This window comes from Eurosta solidaginis, chromosome 4, assembly GCF_040869045.1.
Source record: "Eurosta solidaginis isolate ZX-2024a chromosome 4, ASM4086904v1, whole genome shotgun sequence".
In the NCBI taxonomy this organism is placed as follows: Eukaryota; Metazoa; Arthropoda; class Insecta; order Diptera; family Tephritidae; genus Eurosta; species Eurosta solidaginis.
In genome coordinates, this window is record NC_090322.1 from 141,575,690 (window position 1) to 141,592,731 (window position 17,042).

The window sequence follows — 17,042 nt, forward strand, 5'->3', positions numbered from 1 at the left end:
TCTCGAAAAGGCGTCCACCTATAGACCTAATGCCCACTCCCTCTTAAAATGCTCAGTAACACCTTTCGTTTGATACCCATATCGTACAAACATTTTAGAGTGACCCCTGGCCCACCCTAATGGCGATATCTCGATAAGGCGTCCACCTATAGATCTAATGCCCACTCCCTCTTAAAATGCTCAGTAACACCTTTCGTTTGATACCCATATCGTACAAACATTCTAGAGTCACCCTTGGTCCACCTTTATGGCGATATCTCTAAAAGGCGTCCACCTATAGAACTAAGGATTACTTCCTTTTAAAATACTCATTACCACCTTTCATTTGATACCCATATCGTACCAACACATTCTAGAGTCACCCCTGGCCCACCCTAATGGCGATATCTCGAAAAGGCGTCCACCTATAGACCTAATGCCCACTCCCTCTTAAAATGCTCAGTAACACCTTTCGTTTGATACCCATATCGTACAAACATTCTAGAGTCACCCCTGGCCCACCCTAATGGCGATATCTCGAAAAGGCGTCCACCTATAGACCTAATGCCCACTCCCTCTTAAAATGCTCAGTAACACCTTTCGTTTGATACCCATATCGTACAAACACATTCTAGAGTCACCCCTGGCCCACCCTAATGACGATATATCGAAAAGGCGTCCACCTATAGACCTCATGCCCACTCCCTCTTAAAATGCTCAGTAACACCTTTCGTTTGATACCCATATCGTACAAACATTCTAGAGTCACCCTTGGTCCACCTTTATAGCGATATCTCGAAAAGGCGTCCACCTATAGAACTAAGGATTACTCCCTTTTAAAATACTCATTACCATCTTTCATTTGATACCCATATCATACAAACACATTCTAGAGTCACCCCTGGCCCACCCTAATGGAAACATTTCGAAAAGGCGTCCACCTATAGACCTAATGCCCACTCCCTCTTAAAATGCTCAGTAACACTTTTCGTTTGATACCCATATCGTACAAACATTCTAGAGTCACCCCTGGCCCACCCTAATGGCGATATCTCGAAAAGGCGTCCACCTATAGACCTAATGCCCACTCCCTCTTAAAATGCTCAGTAACACCTTTCATTTGATTCCCATATCGTACAAACACATTCTAGAGACACCCCTGGTCCACCTTTATGGCGATATCTCGAAACGGCGTCCACCTATGGAACTAAGGATCACTCCTTTTCAAAATACTCATTAACAGCTTTCATTTGATACCCATATCGTACAAACATATTCTAGAGTCACCCCTGGTCCACCTTTATGGCGATTTCTCGAAAAGGCGTTCACCTATAGAACTAAAGCCCATTCCCTTTTAAAATACTCATTACCACCTTTCATTTGATTCCCATATCGTACAAACACATTCTAGAGTCACCCCTGGTCCACCTTAATGGCGATATCTCGAAAAGGCGTCCACCGATAGACGTAAGGCCCACTCCCTCTTAAAATGCTCAGTAACACCTTTCATTTGATACCCATATCGTACAAACAAATTCTAGAGTCAGCCCTGGTCCACCTTTATGGCGATATCCCTAAATGGCGTCCATCCATAGAACTATGGCCCTACTCTCTCTTAAAATACTCTTTAATACCTTCCATTTGATACACATGTCATACAACCACATTCCAGGGTTACCCTAGGTTCATTTTCCTACATGGTGATTTTCCTTATTTTGTCTCCATAGCTCTCCACTGAGTATGTAATGTTCGGTTACACCCGAACTTAGCCTTCCTTACTTGTTTTTACTAATCTTATCATATTTTTACTACGACAATTGCGACGGTATTATTCAATCTTTGCTTTGGAGTCAATATTAATTTTAATCTCTTAATTAGACTTAAGCGAAGTGAATTTTGCAAAAAAAAAAAAAACTTCTCATTATAACGCTTGTTAGCAAGAGATATCCTCCGTTCGGTTTCTGTGGCTGATACTGGCATAGTTCCTCACAGTGTCAAATTTGTAGCAAACAGTCGATTGTGGCTGCAAAGTAAGTACTTAGTCTTCTCTAATAAATACCGGTAGGCAGATATTATTCGCCTTTCTTTCAGTCCGGAGAAAACAGAATTTGTTTTCAACAACGTTCCCAATATCAGGAACACATGTCAGCGAATTCAAGTACTTGTAATACATATTATTCTTTTGATGGTCTAGTTCTTCCACTTAAATAATCCTTACATTTAAGTTGAGGCTAGTTAAATGTTCGGTTCTCAGCGGCCTTCTCATTTCCAATTTTTTTTTTATTTTTTTTTTATTTCGAGTGAAGAGACTCATGCTTCTCCCTAGTTGGAGCACCCATTAGCTATAGCTATGTATATCTCCTCTGGAGTTATGAAGCAACGAATAATCGCTCACATTTCCTCTTATGGTGGCAATAGCTTGCATATTCTGGAATCTTAAGCTTTTGGCTGAAGCGCCCTATGCGTTGTACTGGAAAAGTTCAACTTAATTGGCAAAATGCAAATTAATTCAGGACATGTCCAATAAACTACGGACGGCTTTTTCTAAATATTATTATTATATTTAATCACTTAATTGCTAATTTATTAACAGTCAGTTGATTACTTAGTGTCTGTTCGAGCACGGCACCTGTTTATTTTACTAGTCGTGTATTATAGATTGGTGTACATATTTACATATTTCTACATACATACATATTTGTAGAACATAGATACATATTAAATAAATTGACTTGAAACGTGATACGGTTTTTACAATTGACAATTTAGAGGCCGCAGATACGCATGGTATAGTCACTTGAAAATTTTGTTCAATGAGTTTTGACTAATACTTGCGAAGTTGACAAATTCAAAATCGGTTCAGTAGTTTAGGAGTCCATTGGGAACAAACATAGTGACACGTGAGTTTTATATATTAAGATAATAAAAGCTTATTTTTAAAAAAGTTTTTTTTTTAAATTTTATTTATATCATTTTCGAAATAAAATGTGACTAAGTTAGTTGAAGCATTTTTGACAGAGAGCACATATAAAATTGTGTCGAACAGTGTTAACTAACTTTAAATCATAATAAGGGGACTCATGTAACCTTATAAATGCCTTATAAAGTGTGTAAACGTATAAATTTATCTAGTGCGTAAACGAGCTGTCAAATTTTGTATGAAAAATGATTTACACAATTTGTATAAATTTACGCGCACATTTCATTGTGTAAACGCGGTAAACTCAAGGAATGCAACCTTGCAGACATTACAGCAGGCATTTTCATCAGAAATCTCCAACATCAGCAAGTCATTTACAAGTATATCTTAGTAAAGACGTTTTAGATTTGATTTCTCACTTAATCTTGGTATTTTTTAATTTGTATAACAATCAAAAAATTTTTTTTTGGCAATAATACAGCTGATAAACAATTAAGTTTATCAAGAATATTACTAGGTGCGTTCATATAACAGCGTGTGTAAATGGATATAATTTTACACCTTATAAGTTTATATGCTTTCATGAGTCCCCCTATTTTATTGTGGCTTTGCCACTCAACAACTCATTGCAGATCTCTGCTATGTGGGTTAAATCTGGTTTAAAATAAAATTCCAACTTTCGCTTAGCTAAAATTCCATCGCCAAAAATCTGTAAAACAAAATCAATAATCAGCATAAGTGGACAGCGCCACGCCTCTTTTCAGAAACATTTTGGTTGCTTTATCTTTTGCTCAAATACAACTATATTAAACAACTTTCAATATTTTTATTCAGTTGTTAATAAAATATTTTTTTTTGAATTTTTCAAAAATATGTAAATTTTACCATGAACTTTCAAGCACCTTCTTATTGTGGCACCCTACTATTTTGGCAACCTCTATAAATATTCGTTCTTAAAAATGGGCATTTGACTTTTATAGTATAATATTTAAAAGAAGCGATGCGTCTATCGAGTTTGGTAGAGATTGGTAACGTAGCTACTAACATAAAACCGTTTATCATAAGGGGGCGGTGCCACGCCATTTTCAACAAACTCATTAACTTATATGGGTTTATGCTTAAATACATCTTTTGGGCAAATTTCATTTATTTCCTTCAATTGGCTTTGAGGTTGCGTTTAAATCTTAATAATATCCTCAATGGTTCAAAAGATATGACTTTTGCACAGAAAAACATGCTGACAAATTTTCCGGTCTTGAAACCTTCCTTCATCCGCCGGAACAACTACTTAGTAGAATTTTTAGAATTTTCGGGTATTATTCCTGTGCAATTTTTGGGGAAATTTGTCGGCTTACTCATTAAGCGCTGTTTGCAAATATACAACTTATTTATAAAGTTCAAATGTGTATTCATGTTCTTACAACTGAATGAATTGTTCTCAATATGTATACACTTCGTTGATGTTGTTGCTATACCTGCAAGAATATTTGCATATTCAGTTACAAACATAAATTTATTATTAAAAATCGGTTATTTTCGGTTACCAGCAGGTTTTGGTAAAATAATATTGCAATGATGATTGATCAAACAAATCACGTGACGACAAAGACCGACATTGAAAAAAATGCATACGAAATGATTTATAAATTTGAAAGAACTGGTCGCGATTAATCATAATTTATCAACATTTCAGTGATAGGCTCTTATAAGAATGCATACAAATTTATTTGATTGATAGAGGAGCGTCAGCGCATTGCATTTTTTTGCGGAATACTTTGCTTTTATTTGATTTAATTACCTGAAGCCACGCGCAATTTTTATAAGTATTTATTACTTAATTTTTGATAAGCTAAATATTTTAACTTTTTTAATTTCAGCTGTGGACCAGTGAGAAAACAAGATGAAATTTGCCGAGCATCTATCGGCGCATATAACGCCCGAATGGCGCAAACAGTATATTAATTATGAGGTAAAAGATATTTTTTTTAGAAAATAAAAAGTGAGAATATTCCTCGACTAAAATTTTAATTTCTTTTAGGAAATGAAGGCCATGCTTTATATGGCCGTCGAAGAAGCCCCATCCGTTGAAAGCGTTGAAGATGAAGTACTTAAAAGACATTTCGCGAATTTCGATGAGAATTTTTTTCATTATTGTGATAAAGAATTAAAGAAAATCAATACATTCTATTCGGAAAAATTAGCAGAGGCAACACGTAAATTTGCCACACTTAATGCTGAACTAAAAACATGCATTGATGAATCTGAACGTTCTGCGAAAAAATCGAAATCATTGAAAAAACCCGGCTTATCACATCGTAAAGCTGCTGAATTGAAATTAGCTTTCAGTGAATTTTATTTGAGTTTGATTCTATTACAAAACTATCAGAATTTAAATCATACAGGTTTTCGCAAAATTCTCAAGAAACATGACAAGGTATGTTTGAAATTAGCATGCACGTTAGGCTGACCCTTATTTCCCAAAGTGTTCCGATTCTCGATATCACCCTCAAGAAATATTGAAATAGCCTTACAATTTGTTTGTGCAAAATTTTAGCCCAATCAAAAACTATTTAGAGGTTGCGGAATGAGCTTGAAATGTTAAAAGGACGATTTTTAACATTTCTTTGGTCCATCCTAAAACATTTATTGTCGGCAGAACTTTCCCTAAATTGTTATCAATAACCTCTACAGATTTTGCTTACAAACGCATTTAAAATTACAAAAATTAGTCAAATAGTAAAAAAATTATAAAATAGAAGAGGTGGCAAGATTTCAGTTGCCCGCAAAATTTTCAACTTCTTATTATAAATTTTTAGAAGTTTTTGCGAGCACGCAGGTTTGTAGCTCATTAAATTTGACCTTAACGAAGAGCAAGTTTCAAAACGCTATCGACTTCTGTTTAATTTTGGTAATTTTTTTCGTGACGGGTGTTTATAATTTTTTCTATACAAGGAATGAAGAAAAACTGCCCAGCAAACATTCTGAGTCAAAAAAGAGTCAGAAAGGAGTCCTAATTCGGATCATTTACTCTCATTATGAGCTCATTAATGAGTCCGGAATGAAGGTTTTTCCCTTCTTGCGATGGTCGCCCGATATTAGCCTTATTTCTTATACTTTATGAGTCTGAATAGAAGTCATATATGACATCTATTGGCCTCATAAACAGATCATTTTCTACACTTATCGGACTCTGGGAAAATACTCTTATAAGACGGTTTTTAGAGCCATATATAAATTTTCCAACTCTTATACACCATAGGTAAATGACTTTTATTTGACATTGGAATTGCAAACTGAACATTTAGGGGGAAGCCCTTAAAATAAATAGATTAAGAAGCAATATAGATGCTCCATATGTAGGGCATTACTGCCAGTACAGCAGCACTAAATGCATACATAACTTCGCGTTATACACATTCTGTCCTATCACCCAAATATACTGTTACGAATATTAACTAAGGGGTGCTGCCAACTCTAAGCCGATGCTAAACAGTGATATCATGCACATCCATAGATCAATCATTATGTATCTACTACATAAACGAATCAATAATTGCGTCTACACATATGTTCGTATACGAGCAGCGGAGAAGCAATGCACAAACACATGCATATATCTTATCTGAATTGCTCACAAGAGAGGGCAATAATTTGTGCAAGTATTACTCAAATGAGAAGTTATAAACGTAGTTGTGGCTGGCGTTTTTGTAGCTGAAACTAACTAGTAAGTTCTGGAATGGAAAAGCCATCTTTTGACGGCTTTGAGAAGACCGCAGCAGTGAACAACTGGAGTGCTGAAGATAAAGTTGCTGCACTATTCGTGGCATTGAAAGGATCTGCTGCTGAAATCCTACAGACTATTCCCGAGGCAGAGCGGAACAACTACGAAACATTGAAGAGCGCTCTAGAGAGGCGATACGGAAGCGTGAAATACACCGAAAGAGTAAAAATTCAGAGCTTTATGAATGGAATACGGGACGTCGAAACGAAGCGAGCCACATACGCAAACCCAAAGCCAACATTTGCAGAGACGGTATCACATGCACTGACTCAGGAAACTGCCTCACTATTGAGTAAACCAGCATACAAAGCTCATCGTGTGGAAGTGGAAAGACCAGATTGGGTAGACACAATTTTGGAAGCACTGAAGGGATCACAACAGAAAAATGCCGGAGTTATTAAATGTTTCAAGTGCGGCAACCCAGGTCATATTGCATGACATTGCAACACCAACCCTAACAGTTCCAACAATGTGGGTGGTCGTAAACGCAGAGCTGAAGGAGATGAGCAAATCTGCAAGTCCACTCAATAGTTAAACTAAAGAGAGTCAGCCGCAAGGGGCGGCAGCTGGCTCCCTCAATTGAATGCCCCATAATCTCTATCTCGCAAATTGGAAGAAGGTCAAGCAATCTTACTGTCGGAGGACATGTGGATGGAAAGGAACGGTTACTGACTATAGATACGGGTGCATCCCATTCCATCATTCGATCAGATTTAGTCAACAAGAAGATAAGACCATTGCTTGGAGGAAGATTACGTACAGCCACGGGAGAGGACACCCAGGTAATTGGAGAAGTAGAATGTGAAGTAGCAATTGGGAACGTCACGGTAGTACACAATTTTATAGTGGCAGGTATTGTTGATGAAATCATAATTGGACTGGACTTCTTAATCAACCAAGGCATCAAAATCGATATGCAAAGCAAGACGATGCGATATAAGAACATGGATGTGCCACTTAATTTCGGCTACGAGAGAGGCTACAGCAGTAAACGAGTGCTGCTCAGAAGCAGTCATCTGGGCAAAGGTTGATGGAGATTGTGGGACAAACAAATTGTGGGTTGTCGAAGCAGAAAATAAATCAGCACTGAACATACTTGTAGGAAAAACCCTGGCTATGACAAAACAAGATGGACGTATTCCGGTAAGAGTACTCAATGAGTTCAAGTCACCTTTCAATTTGACCAAAGGAGACCAAAGTAGTTATTAACTGTGAACAGCTCCAGAAACACGTTTCATCTAGTAATACTGATCTTTCAAATGACATCACGGCATGGACGCAGGGGCTAGAGGAAGCCTATCAGAGCAAGGCAAAACAACTGCTCCTAAAGTACGCGAACATATTTGACCAGGATGGTTCCAAACCAGGCCGCACCAATGTTGTGAAACATCAAATTGACACTGGAGATGCGAGGCCGATCCGTCAAGCTCCACGTAGTGTTCCACTGGCGAAGCGGGAAGTTGTGAGTCAAATCATACAAGAAATGAGCGACAGCGGCGTCATCGAACCATCAGCTAGTCCATGGAGCTCACCGGTAGTACATGTAAAGAAGAAGGATGGAAAAATGAGGTTTTGCTCGGACTACCGGAAGTTGAATGACGTTACGAAAAAGGATAGCTACCCATTGCCAAGAATTAACGACACTCTGGACTCGCTATCTGGTACGAAATGGTTTTCCACACTGGACTTGAAAATCGGCTAGTGGCAAGTTGAGGTGAAGGAGGAAGATAAAGAGAAAACAGCCTTCAGTGTCGGTGATGGTCTTTGGCAATTTACAGTGATGCCTTTTGGACTTTGTAATGCACCAGCTACTTTTGAGATACTCATGGACCAGGTACTGAAAGGACTACATTGGAAAACATGCTTGGTGTACCTGGACGACATCATCGTATTGGGCAAGAATTTTGATGAACATCTTAAGAACTTGGAGGAAGTTTTCCAGAGAATTGCTGGCGCTGGTCTGAAGTTAAGTCCCAAAAAGTGTGCGCTGTTTAAAAAGGAAGTAAATTATTTGGGTCACAAGGTAACGACAGAAGGCATCTGCACTGCGAACGAAAAAAAAGAGGCTGTAAAGGATTGGCCAAGACCACAGAACCTACATGAATTGAGAAGTTTCCTTGGGCTGTGCACATATTACCGCCGATTTCTATCAAATTTTTCCAGCGTAGCCCATAGCCTCCATGAGCTTACAAGAAAGAATAAAGCTTTTGAATGGAAGAAGGAGCAAGAAGCGGCTTTCCAAACATTGAATGAGCGTTTGTGCACTGCCCCCCATGTTAGCATATCCGATTCCAGCAGCAACATTTATTCTAGATACAGATGCGAGTGGATATGCTATAGGAGGCTTTTTATCACAACTGGTCGATGGACAGGAGAAGGTAGTTGCATATTACAGCCCTTCGATTGGAAAACCAGAGAGGAACTACTGCGTTACGCAGAGAGAGCTGTTGGCATTGGTAGAGTGCATTAAACATTTTCACAAATACCTGTACGACCAGCAATTCCGTGTCAGGACAGATCACGCAGAGTTAAAATGGCTTCTGCAGTTCCGTAATCCGGAAGGACAATTGGCACGGTGGATCGAGCGACTACAAAGCTATGACTTTTCCATTGAGCATCGAAAAGGTAGTACCCATGGAAATGCCGATGCAATGTCACGAAGACCATGTAGTTTGGAATGCAAGCACTTTTCAAAGGCCGAGGCTAAAGAAGACATTATAGATGTCCGGCTAATGACTATAACGTGTACGGATGAATGGGACAGGGAACAACTAAGAAAGTGTCAGCTAGAAGATACAGATCTGTCACATGTTATGCAAGGGCTCGAACGACAAGAAAGACCAAGCAGAGAGGAGATGTCAGCAGAGAGTCCCACTGCGAAGTCATATTGGGCACAGTGGAACAGTTTAGAATTGATATCCGGTTGCTTGCATCGAGTATGGGAGAGTGAGGATGGTCAAAGAAAAAAAACTGATAGTTGTTCCCAGAAAGAGGATTCCTGACGTGCTCAGTGAGCTGCATAATGGTCCAAGCGGAGGTCATCTTGGAATCACGAAGACGCTCGAGAAGATTAAACAGAGATTCTATTGGGTTGGTTGCCGTCAGTCGGTCACTGTGTGGATTGCGAACTGCGAGGTTTGCAGCAGAGCGAAAGGGCCCAGAACCCGAAGTCATGGTCAAATGAAGCAATATAACTCAGGTGCGCCATTTGAAAGGATCGCTATGGATGTCGCCGGTCCATTTCCTACTAGCAACGGCGGAAACAAATATGTACTGGTGGTTATGGATTATTTCAGCAAATGGCCAGAGGTATACCCAATCCCAAATCAAGAAGCGGAAACAGTAGCAGAAGTGTTTATAAACAATTGGGTTGCAAGGTAAGGTGTACCAATGGAGTTACATTCTGACCAAGGCAGGAATTTCGAATCAGCTGTGTTCCAGGAAATGTGTAAATCATTGGGCATTCGAAAAACACGGACAACTGCATTGCATCCTCAATCCGATGGTATGGTAGAACGGTTCAATAGAACATTGGAGGAGCACTTAAGGAAAGTAGTAGACAAGTACCATAAAGAGTGGGATACCCGCATACCATTATTCTTGATGGCTTACCGATCAGCAGTGCATGACAACGGGCCAAACCCCTGCAAAAGTAATTTTTGGCAATGACCTTAGACTGCCAGCTGATTTGAAGTTTGGGATAGATGCCAATGCGGAGAGAAATGTCAAGAAATCCACTAGTGATTTGGAAGAAGAGCTAAGAGAAATACATGATCTGATAAGGCAACGAACAAAGATTATGAGTGACAAGATGAAAGCCAGATACGATAAAGCAATTAATTCGGAAGGTTTTCAGGAACGAGATTTGGTGCTGTTATACAACCCACAACGTAAAAAAGATTTTTCCCGAAATTGCAGTGTAATTGGGAAGGCCCATGCAAAGTTGTAAAAAGGGTCAACGATGTAGTGTACCGCATACAAGCCATCGGTAAACTACGAACCAAAATGAAAGTGGTCCATTTGGAAAGGCTGGCAACGTTTAGATCGGGAGATTTGTCTGATCGGGACGATCAGACTTAGGTGGAGGGCAGTGTTACGAATATTAGCAAAACTAAGGGGTGCTGCCAACTCTAAGCCGATGCTAAACAGTGATATCATGCACATCCATAGATCAATCATTATGTATCTACTACATAAACGAATCAATAATTGCGTCTACACGTACATATGTGTGTGTATACGAGCAGCGGAGAAGCAATGCACAAATACATGCATATATCTTATCTGAATTGCTCACAAGAGAGGGCAATAATTTGTGCAAGTATTACTCAAATGAGAAGTTATAAACGTAGTTGTGGCTGGCGTTTTTGTAGCTGAAACTAACTAGTAAGTTCTGGAATGGAAAAGCCTGGAAGTATGCAATGAGAAATCAAAAAGTATAAAAGGCGCGACAGCAGAGGCGAAGAGTGAGTGTCATTTGAGCTATCGATCAGTTTGGTTGTTAAGCAATCTAGTTGGAAAGTATAAGTGTTATTGTGAAGTACTTTAATAAAGGCAACTTTTTCCATTATTCAATATTGGAGTTATTTATTCAACAGTTTAGTGATTCGAACTTAGCAGAAGGGCAAATAAGAGGATTTGCAAGTAAAATCGTTACAAAGTAAAATCGTGTATTTTCATGTACACGGCAGAATTTTTTTATGTATAAAGTATAAAGCTCGTAGTGTCTGTCTGTCCGCCTGTGTGAAAGGCTTTGGATCGGTTTTTAACCCTTTTTCCGTGATCCAAACGAGCTGAATTTTTGCAGGCAGACTCGTGGAAATGTCTGTATCAAATAAATTTAAAAAATATATATATTTTTATCAATTCTCAGATTTTCCTGAGTTTTTTTTCACTGTTTTCGGCATAACTCGTAGGGACTCCAAATTTTTAAACTACTAAAGGGTTCCAAAAAAAAAAAAAAAATTGTTTTTCGACCCATCCTACTCCATATATTTGTAGTTTATCAATAGTAACTTTCTAGCACTAAACTGTTTATGACTTTTACAACACTTACAACTGGTATGACAGATGAAACATTGAATTGCACAATCAATATTAGCCGTGTTTTTTTTTACACGTAAACGTCTATACGCTTAAACTTTATAAGGAGTGCTAAGCGACAAACTTTAAATACACCTGCTTTTCGGTACACCCTGTGGATGTAGCTAGTTATTTAACCACTGCCGCTAGATGGGTCTCCTAAGCATTATCTAAGCGAGGATAGGCGTTTTTTCACGCGCAAACGTAAACGTATACGCGTGTATAAAAAAACACGTATATTGCATCATTTAAATTCGTTTAATTTATTGTTTGATACAACACACTCTGTGCCGTTTGTATGTTTGTTCCGATCAGCTGACAGTTGCGCTACTAGCAGACCTATACTTTGACAATTGTTTTAAGTTCTGTTGTGCGAAAACCTATTTCTATATATTTCATCTGAGAAAAAATGCAGTGCCCGGCTCGAAATAACTTTTGTTACGTTTGTGGCTTATTCGCACCAAGTAAAAATTTTAAAAATATTACGAAAACAGTCGTTTCAGAAAAATTCTGACGTGTACATGACAATCGCCGATACACGTGTATTTTTATTTTTTCTCCCCTTTCCCTAAAAGTATATTGGGTTCATAGGACAGAACTAAAGCTCGTTTTTGTAATGCAGTGTAAGGGATTGGATGGCATGCCAGATATTAACGCGAAGGTCACAATCACGTAATGTCCAAAATACTTATATAATAGAAGAAAGGAAACGGAAGGTAGATCATAACAGAAGCAACCAGCTTTTCCATCGCTGTTTGAAATCAAGTCCACTACATTTGAAATTTCATATAAAATGAAATGTCTGAAATGAAAATTTGTGAAATTCTCTTATGAAGCTACCTAGTTTAATGATTTGTATAATTTTCGTTTGCTCATAATTTTCACATATTTCGGACTCATATCGGATTCCTAAATTATGAGCGCTCCGAGAATGTTTGAGAGGTGTTTTCATTTATATTTCATTTTAGTCTGTGACTGTGTTATTTATTGACCGATCTCTACGGTTGTAGCGATTTTAAAAAAGCGAGGAAATAAAGACATTGATAAAATTGCTTTAAAAAGGATTACACGTTTCTAGGATATAGAAATAGGAACACTTGAAATGTTTGAAATTCGTTCTTTTTCAGGACTTCAAGTTCCTTGGGCAACCTCTAAATCTTTACAGATTGGAAAGATACTTTTTATATATTCGTTTTTGCGCTATTCGAATTTTTCTAGGGGTGACAACGAAGGGACACCCTAATGTGCATACATATGTATGTATGAAGGGAAAGAAATCCAATACTTTGAAAACTTTTTGTTTTACAGCTCTTACGAGTCGATACAGGTGCAAAGTGGCGTGAGGAATATGTTGAAGCATCACATTTCTTCATTAACAAAGATATCGACAATCTTATCAATGAAACTGAAACTACTGTGACGACAGAGCTGGAGGGTGGCGATCGTACACGTGCTATGAAACGTTTACGTGTGCCACCACTTGGCGAACAACAAAGTCCATGGACTACTTTTAAAGTAGGCCTATTCTCGGGCAGTTTTATTGTGCTCGCAATTGTTGTGGTGCTATCGGGTGAGATGGAAATGCTTTACGGATTTTAACAGTCTTAAGGAACGCAATATATTGTCCGGTTTAGTCTTTATACTTAACTCAGCTGATTAAGTTAGATAAAATAATACCAGTATAAGAATAACGTTTATTATGTATAGTGGTACTACCACATGGTGTTATTCCTTGCTTAAAAATTATTCATATCAACATCCCTGTTGGCAGTATAGGAAGACGACGGCGCGCTGAAGTTGATAAGCTTGCCATGGGTTTCTTTCTAAATGGCGATACTTATTTGATATTAATTCGGCACACATGAAATCAGATTTGGTTATAGGAGATGAAACATTTAATTGCTTATATGTACTCAATTTTTTTTAAAATTGCTAATCCCCAAAAAAAATTTTAAAATATTTTTTTTTTACAAATTATTTCGGTTTTCTTTCTAAATGAAATTTCGAAAGCGTCAATTGTAATTGAGAAGTCAGTTTTAAATGAGAATAGTGAATCGTAAATGCGAAAGCGTCATTTGAAAATTAGAATAGTCAAGTTTAAATGGGAAAGCGTCACATGGAAATGCGAATAGTCAGTTGTAAATGAGAATAGTGAATTGTAAATCCGAAAGCGTCATTTGGAAATGAGAGTAGTCAATTGTAAATGTGAAAGCATTACATGGAAACGCTAATAGTCACTTGTAAATGAGAAGGCGTCATTTGAAAATTAGAAAGCGTCAGTTGTAAATACGAATAGTCGATTGTAAATGCGAAAGCGTCATATGGAAATGAGAATAGCCACTTGTAAATGAGAAAGCATCACATGAAAATGCGAAAGCGTTATTTGTAGTTGAGAATACGTACTCAGTTATAAATCAGAGGGTATTACTTGAAAATGCGAAAGCGCCATATGGAAATGAGAACAGTCACTTGTAAATGAGAAAGCAGATCCAAGCTAATTGCTTAAATAACATAAAGCCGTGGTTAGCTTTTAGGATGGTATTTAACCACTACTTACTTCACTAAAATAACAATAGGTATTAATAAGGCTTTGTTGATTATTCCCGTTGTGTCCCACGGACTTCGGACTCCTTATGCATTTTTTGAAGAAAAGTCCAAGTTCTTTTACAGTGCTGGGAAATGGGTAATGAGAGGGGACCATTACATTATACTTTTACATAAACCAATTTACGATTAAAAAGTGTATGCACCAAGTAAGTTAATTGTGCTGTGCAAAGGAAGTCCGTTGTTCGCCTATTACCATGTGGGCATCTCTTTCATGGGCAGTGCATTGAACCCATAACAATATATAGTTATTGTCATTACTCGATGTACTATCTATTACACGTTTATTTAAAGTCAATGTTAAAAGTACTCAATAAAATGAATTTCGCATTTTCAATTGACAGTTCTTATTCTTAATAACAAATAAGTCTTTCGCACTTTCACTTAATGCATTTAGAGTTGACTATTCTCATTTCCATATGGCTTTCGTATTTTAAAGTGATACTTTCTTATTTATAGTTGACTACGTATTCTCAATTAGAAATGATGCTTCCGCATTTTCATTTGATACCTTCTCATTTACAAGTGACTATTCTCATTTACATATGACGATTTCGCATTTACAATTGACTATTCTCATTTATAACTGACTATTCTCAATTACAATTGACGCTCTCGTATCTTCAAATGACGCTTTCTCATTTGCAAGTGACTGTTCTCATTTCCATGTGACGCTTTCGCATTTACAATTGACTAATCTCATTTCCAAATGACGCTTTCGCATTTACAATTCGATATTCTTATTTACAACTCACTATTCTCAATTACAAATGACGCTTTCACATTTGCAATTGACTATTCTCATTTACAAGTGAATATTCTCATGTCGAAGTGATGCTTTCGCATTTACAATTGACTATTCTCAATTACGTATAACGCTTTCGCATTTACATTTGACGCTTTCTAATCTACAACTGACTAATCTCGTTTACAATCTTATTTTAAAATTACGCTTTCTCATTTTCAAGTAACTATTCTCATTTTCAATTGACGCTTTCTCATTTACAACTGGAAATCGTGTAGAAGTGAGCTACTTTCCGAAATACTAATTAGTCAATAATTAGCCAGCTTTTTTTTTAGCAATTGATACATTTTTTCAGTGGTTACAATGATGTACAGCTAGCAGAATGTATATGTACCTTCCTTTTGAAAATTAGGAAAGTCATGGAAAAAACCGAATTTAAGTTTCTTGTTGTTGTTGTTGTAGCGATAAGGTTGCTCCCCGAAGGCTTTGGGGAGTGTTATCGATGTGATGGTCCTTTGCCGGATACAGATCCGGTACGCTCCGGTACCACAGCACCATTAAGGTGCTGGCCCGACCATCTCGGGAACGATTTATGTGGCCACATTAAACCTTCAGGCCATCCCCTCCCTCCCCAACCCCAAGTTCCATAAGGAGCTTAGGATCGCCAGAGCCTCGTCTGTTAGTGAAACAGGATTCGCCGCGGATAAGTGAGGTTGACAATTGGGTTTGGAGAAGCTATATGTTGCGCTGGCAACCTGCAGGGTTGCGCTACACAGCCCCTTGAATCTGGTATTTTAGTCACCTCTTACGACAGGCATACCTACCGCGGGTATATTCTGACCCCCCCCTAACCCGCTGGGGGGAATTTAAGTTTCTTCCGCTTTTCTTCTACTTCCAAATAGATAATAATTTTTTGTATTTTCATTTTAGCTATTTTTCACGATATTTCCGGCGATAATCTTAAAGTCACTTTCCGTCTGTATCGCGGGCCGTTGCTTATTGTCGAATTTCTTTTCTTAATCGGTGTCAATATATATGGCTGGCGTTCGTCAGGTGTCAATCATGTACTTATCTTCGAATTAGATCCACGCAATCATCTTTCCGAACAACATCTAATGGAACTCTCGGCAATATTTGGTGTCATATGGACATTGAGTATGCTTAGCTTTCTGTATAGCGCCAGTTTAAGTATACCAGCATTTATAAATCCACTCACATTGACCATTATGATGGTGGTATTTTTGGTCAATCCATTCCATGTGTTCCATCATGATGCGCGATTTTGGCTGTTGCGTATAACTGTAAGTGCTAACTGTGATTTTGGAAAATAATTGATCATGGGAAATTATATAAAAAAATGTCTATACTTTTAGGGTCGTATGGTAGCTGCACCATTTTTCCACGTTGGTTTTGCTGATTTCTGGCTCGGCGATCAATTGAATTCTCTCGTTACGGCCTTACTGGACTTTGAATATTTGACATGCTTCTATTTTACAAATGGAAATTGGTTTGAAGCACAAGATGCCACCGTTTGTATGGAAAAGGACTTCCTTATACGTCCGATATTTAATTGCTTACCAGCGTGGTTTCGTTTTGCACAGTGTTTGCGTCGTTATCGCGATACGCGTGAAGCATTTCCTCACTTAGTCAACGCTGGCAAGTATTCGACTACTTTTGCTGTCGTGATATTTTCAACACTGAGAAGTTTTAATAATCGTAAGTATTTATGTTAAGGAGATGTTTAATTTGGTTGCGGTGCTAAAAATGTACCAAGATATTGCTCTTCATTAGCCGTCCCCCACAGTTTTTCAAATTAGGAAGTCAAAAAATAATACAGAGAAAATTAAAAAGCTTAGCAGAGCAGAATGCAAAAGAACAAGTTTTGGCAAGTTTTTAGAATTCTACAAAAAGTTTTTGGATGATCAAAGAGT

At 37.9% G+C, this 17,042-nt stretch overlaps 1 protein-coding gene across 5 annotated transcripts in view; it reads left to right on the forward strand.

Moving 5' to 3' along the window:
* The window catches only part of LOC137250408 (solute carrier family 53 member 1-like), a 96,433-nt gene that overhangs the window by 74,559 nt on the left and 4,832 nt on the right, over positions 1–17,042 (forward strand). For 4 of the 5 annotated variants that reach the window (XM_067783145.1, XM_067783141.1, XM_067783142.1 and 1 more), the window contains 5 exons: positions 4,777–4,868; positions 4,938–5,333; positions 13,071–13,332; positions 16,042–16,412; positions 16,485–16,827. In XM_067783145.1, the coding sequence (XP_067639246.1) occupies positions 4,800–4,868; positions 4,938–5,333; positions 13,071–13,332; positions 16,042–16,412; positions 16,485–16,827 (1,441 nt within the window). In that variant the 5' untranslated portion in view covers positions 4,777–4,799. Of the gene's footprint in view, positions 1–4,701; positions 4,723–4,776; positions 4,869–4,937; positions 5,334–13,070; positions 13,333–16,041; positions 16,413–16,484; positions 16,828–17,042 lie in introns of those variants that run through there. The other variant, XM_067783146.1, reaches the window with a different exon arrangement.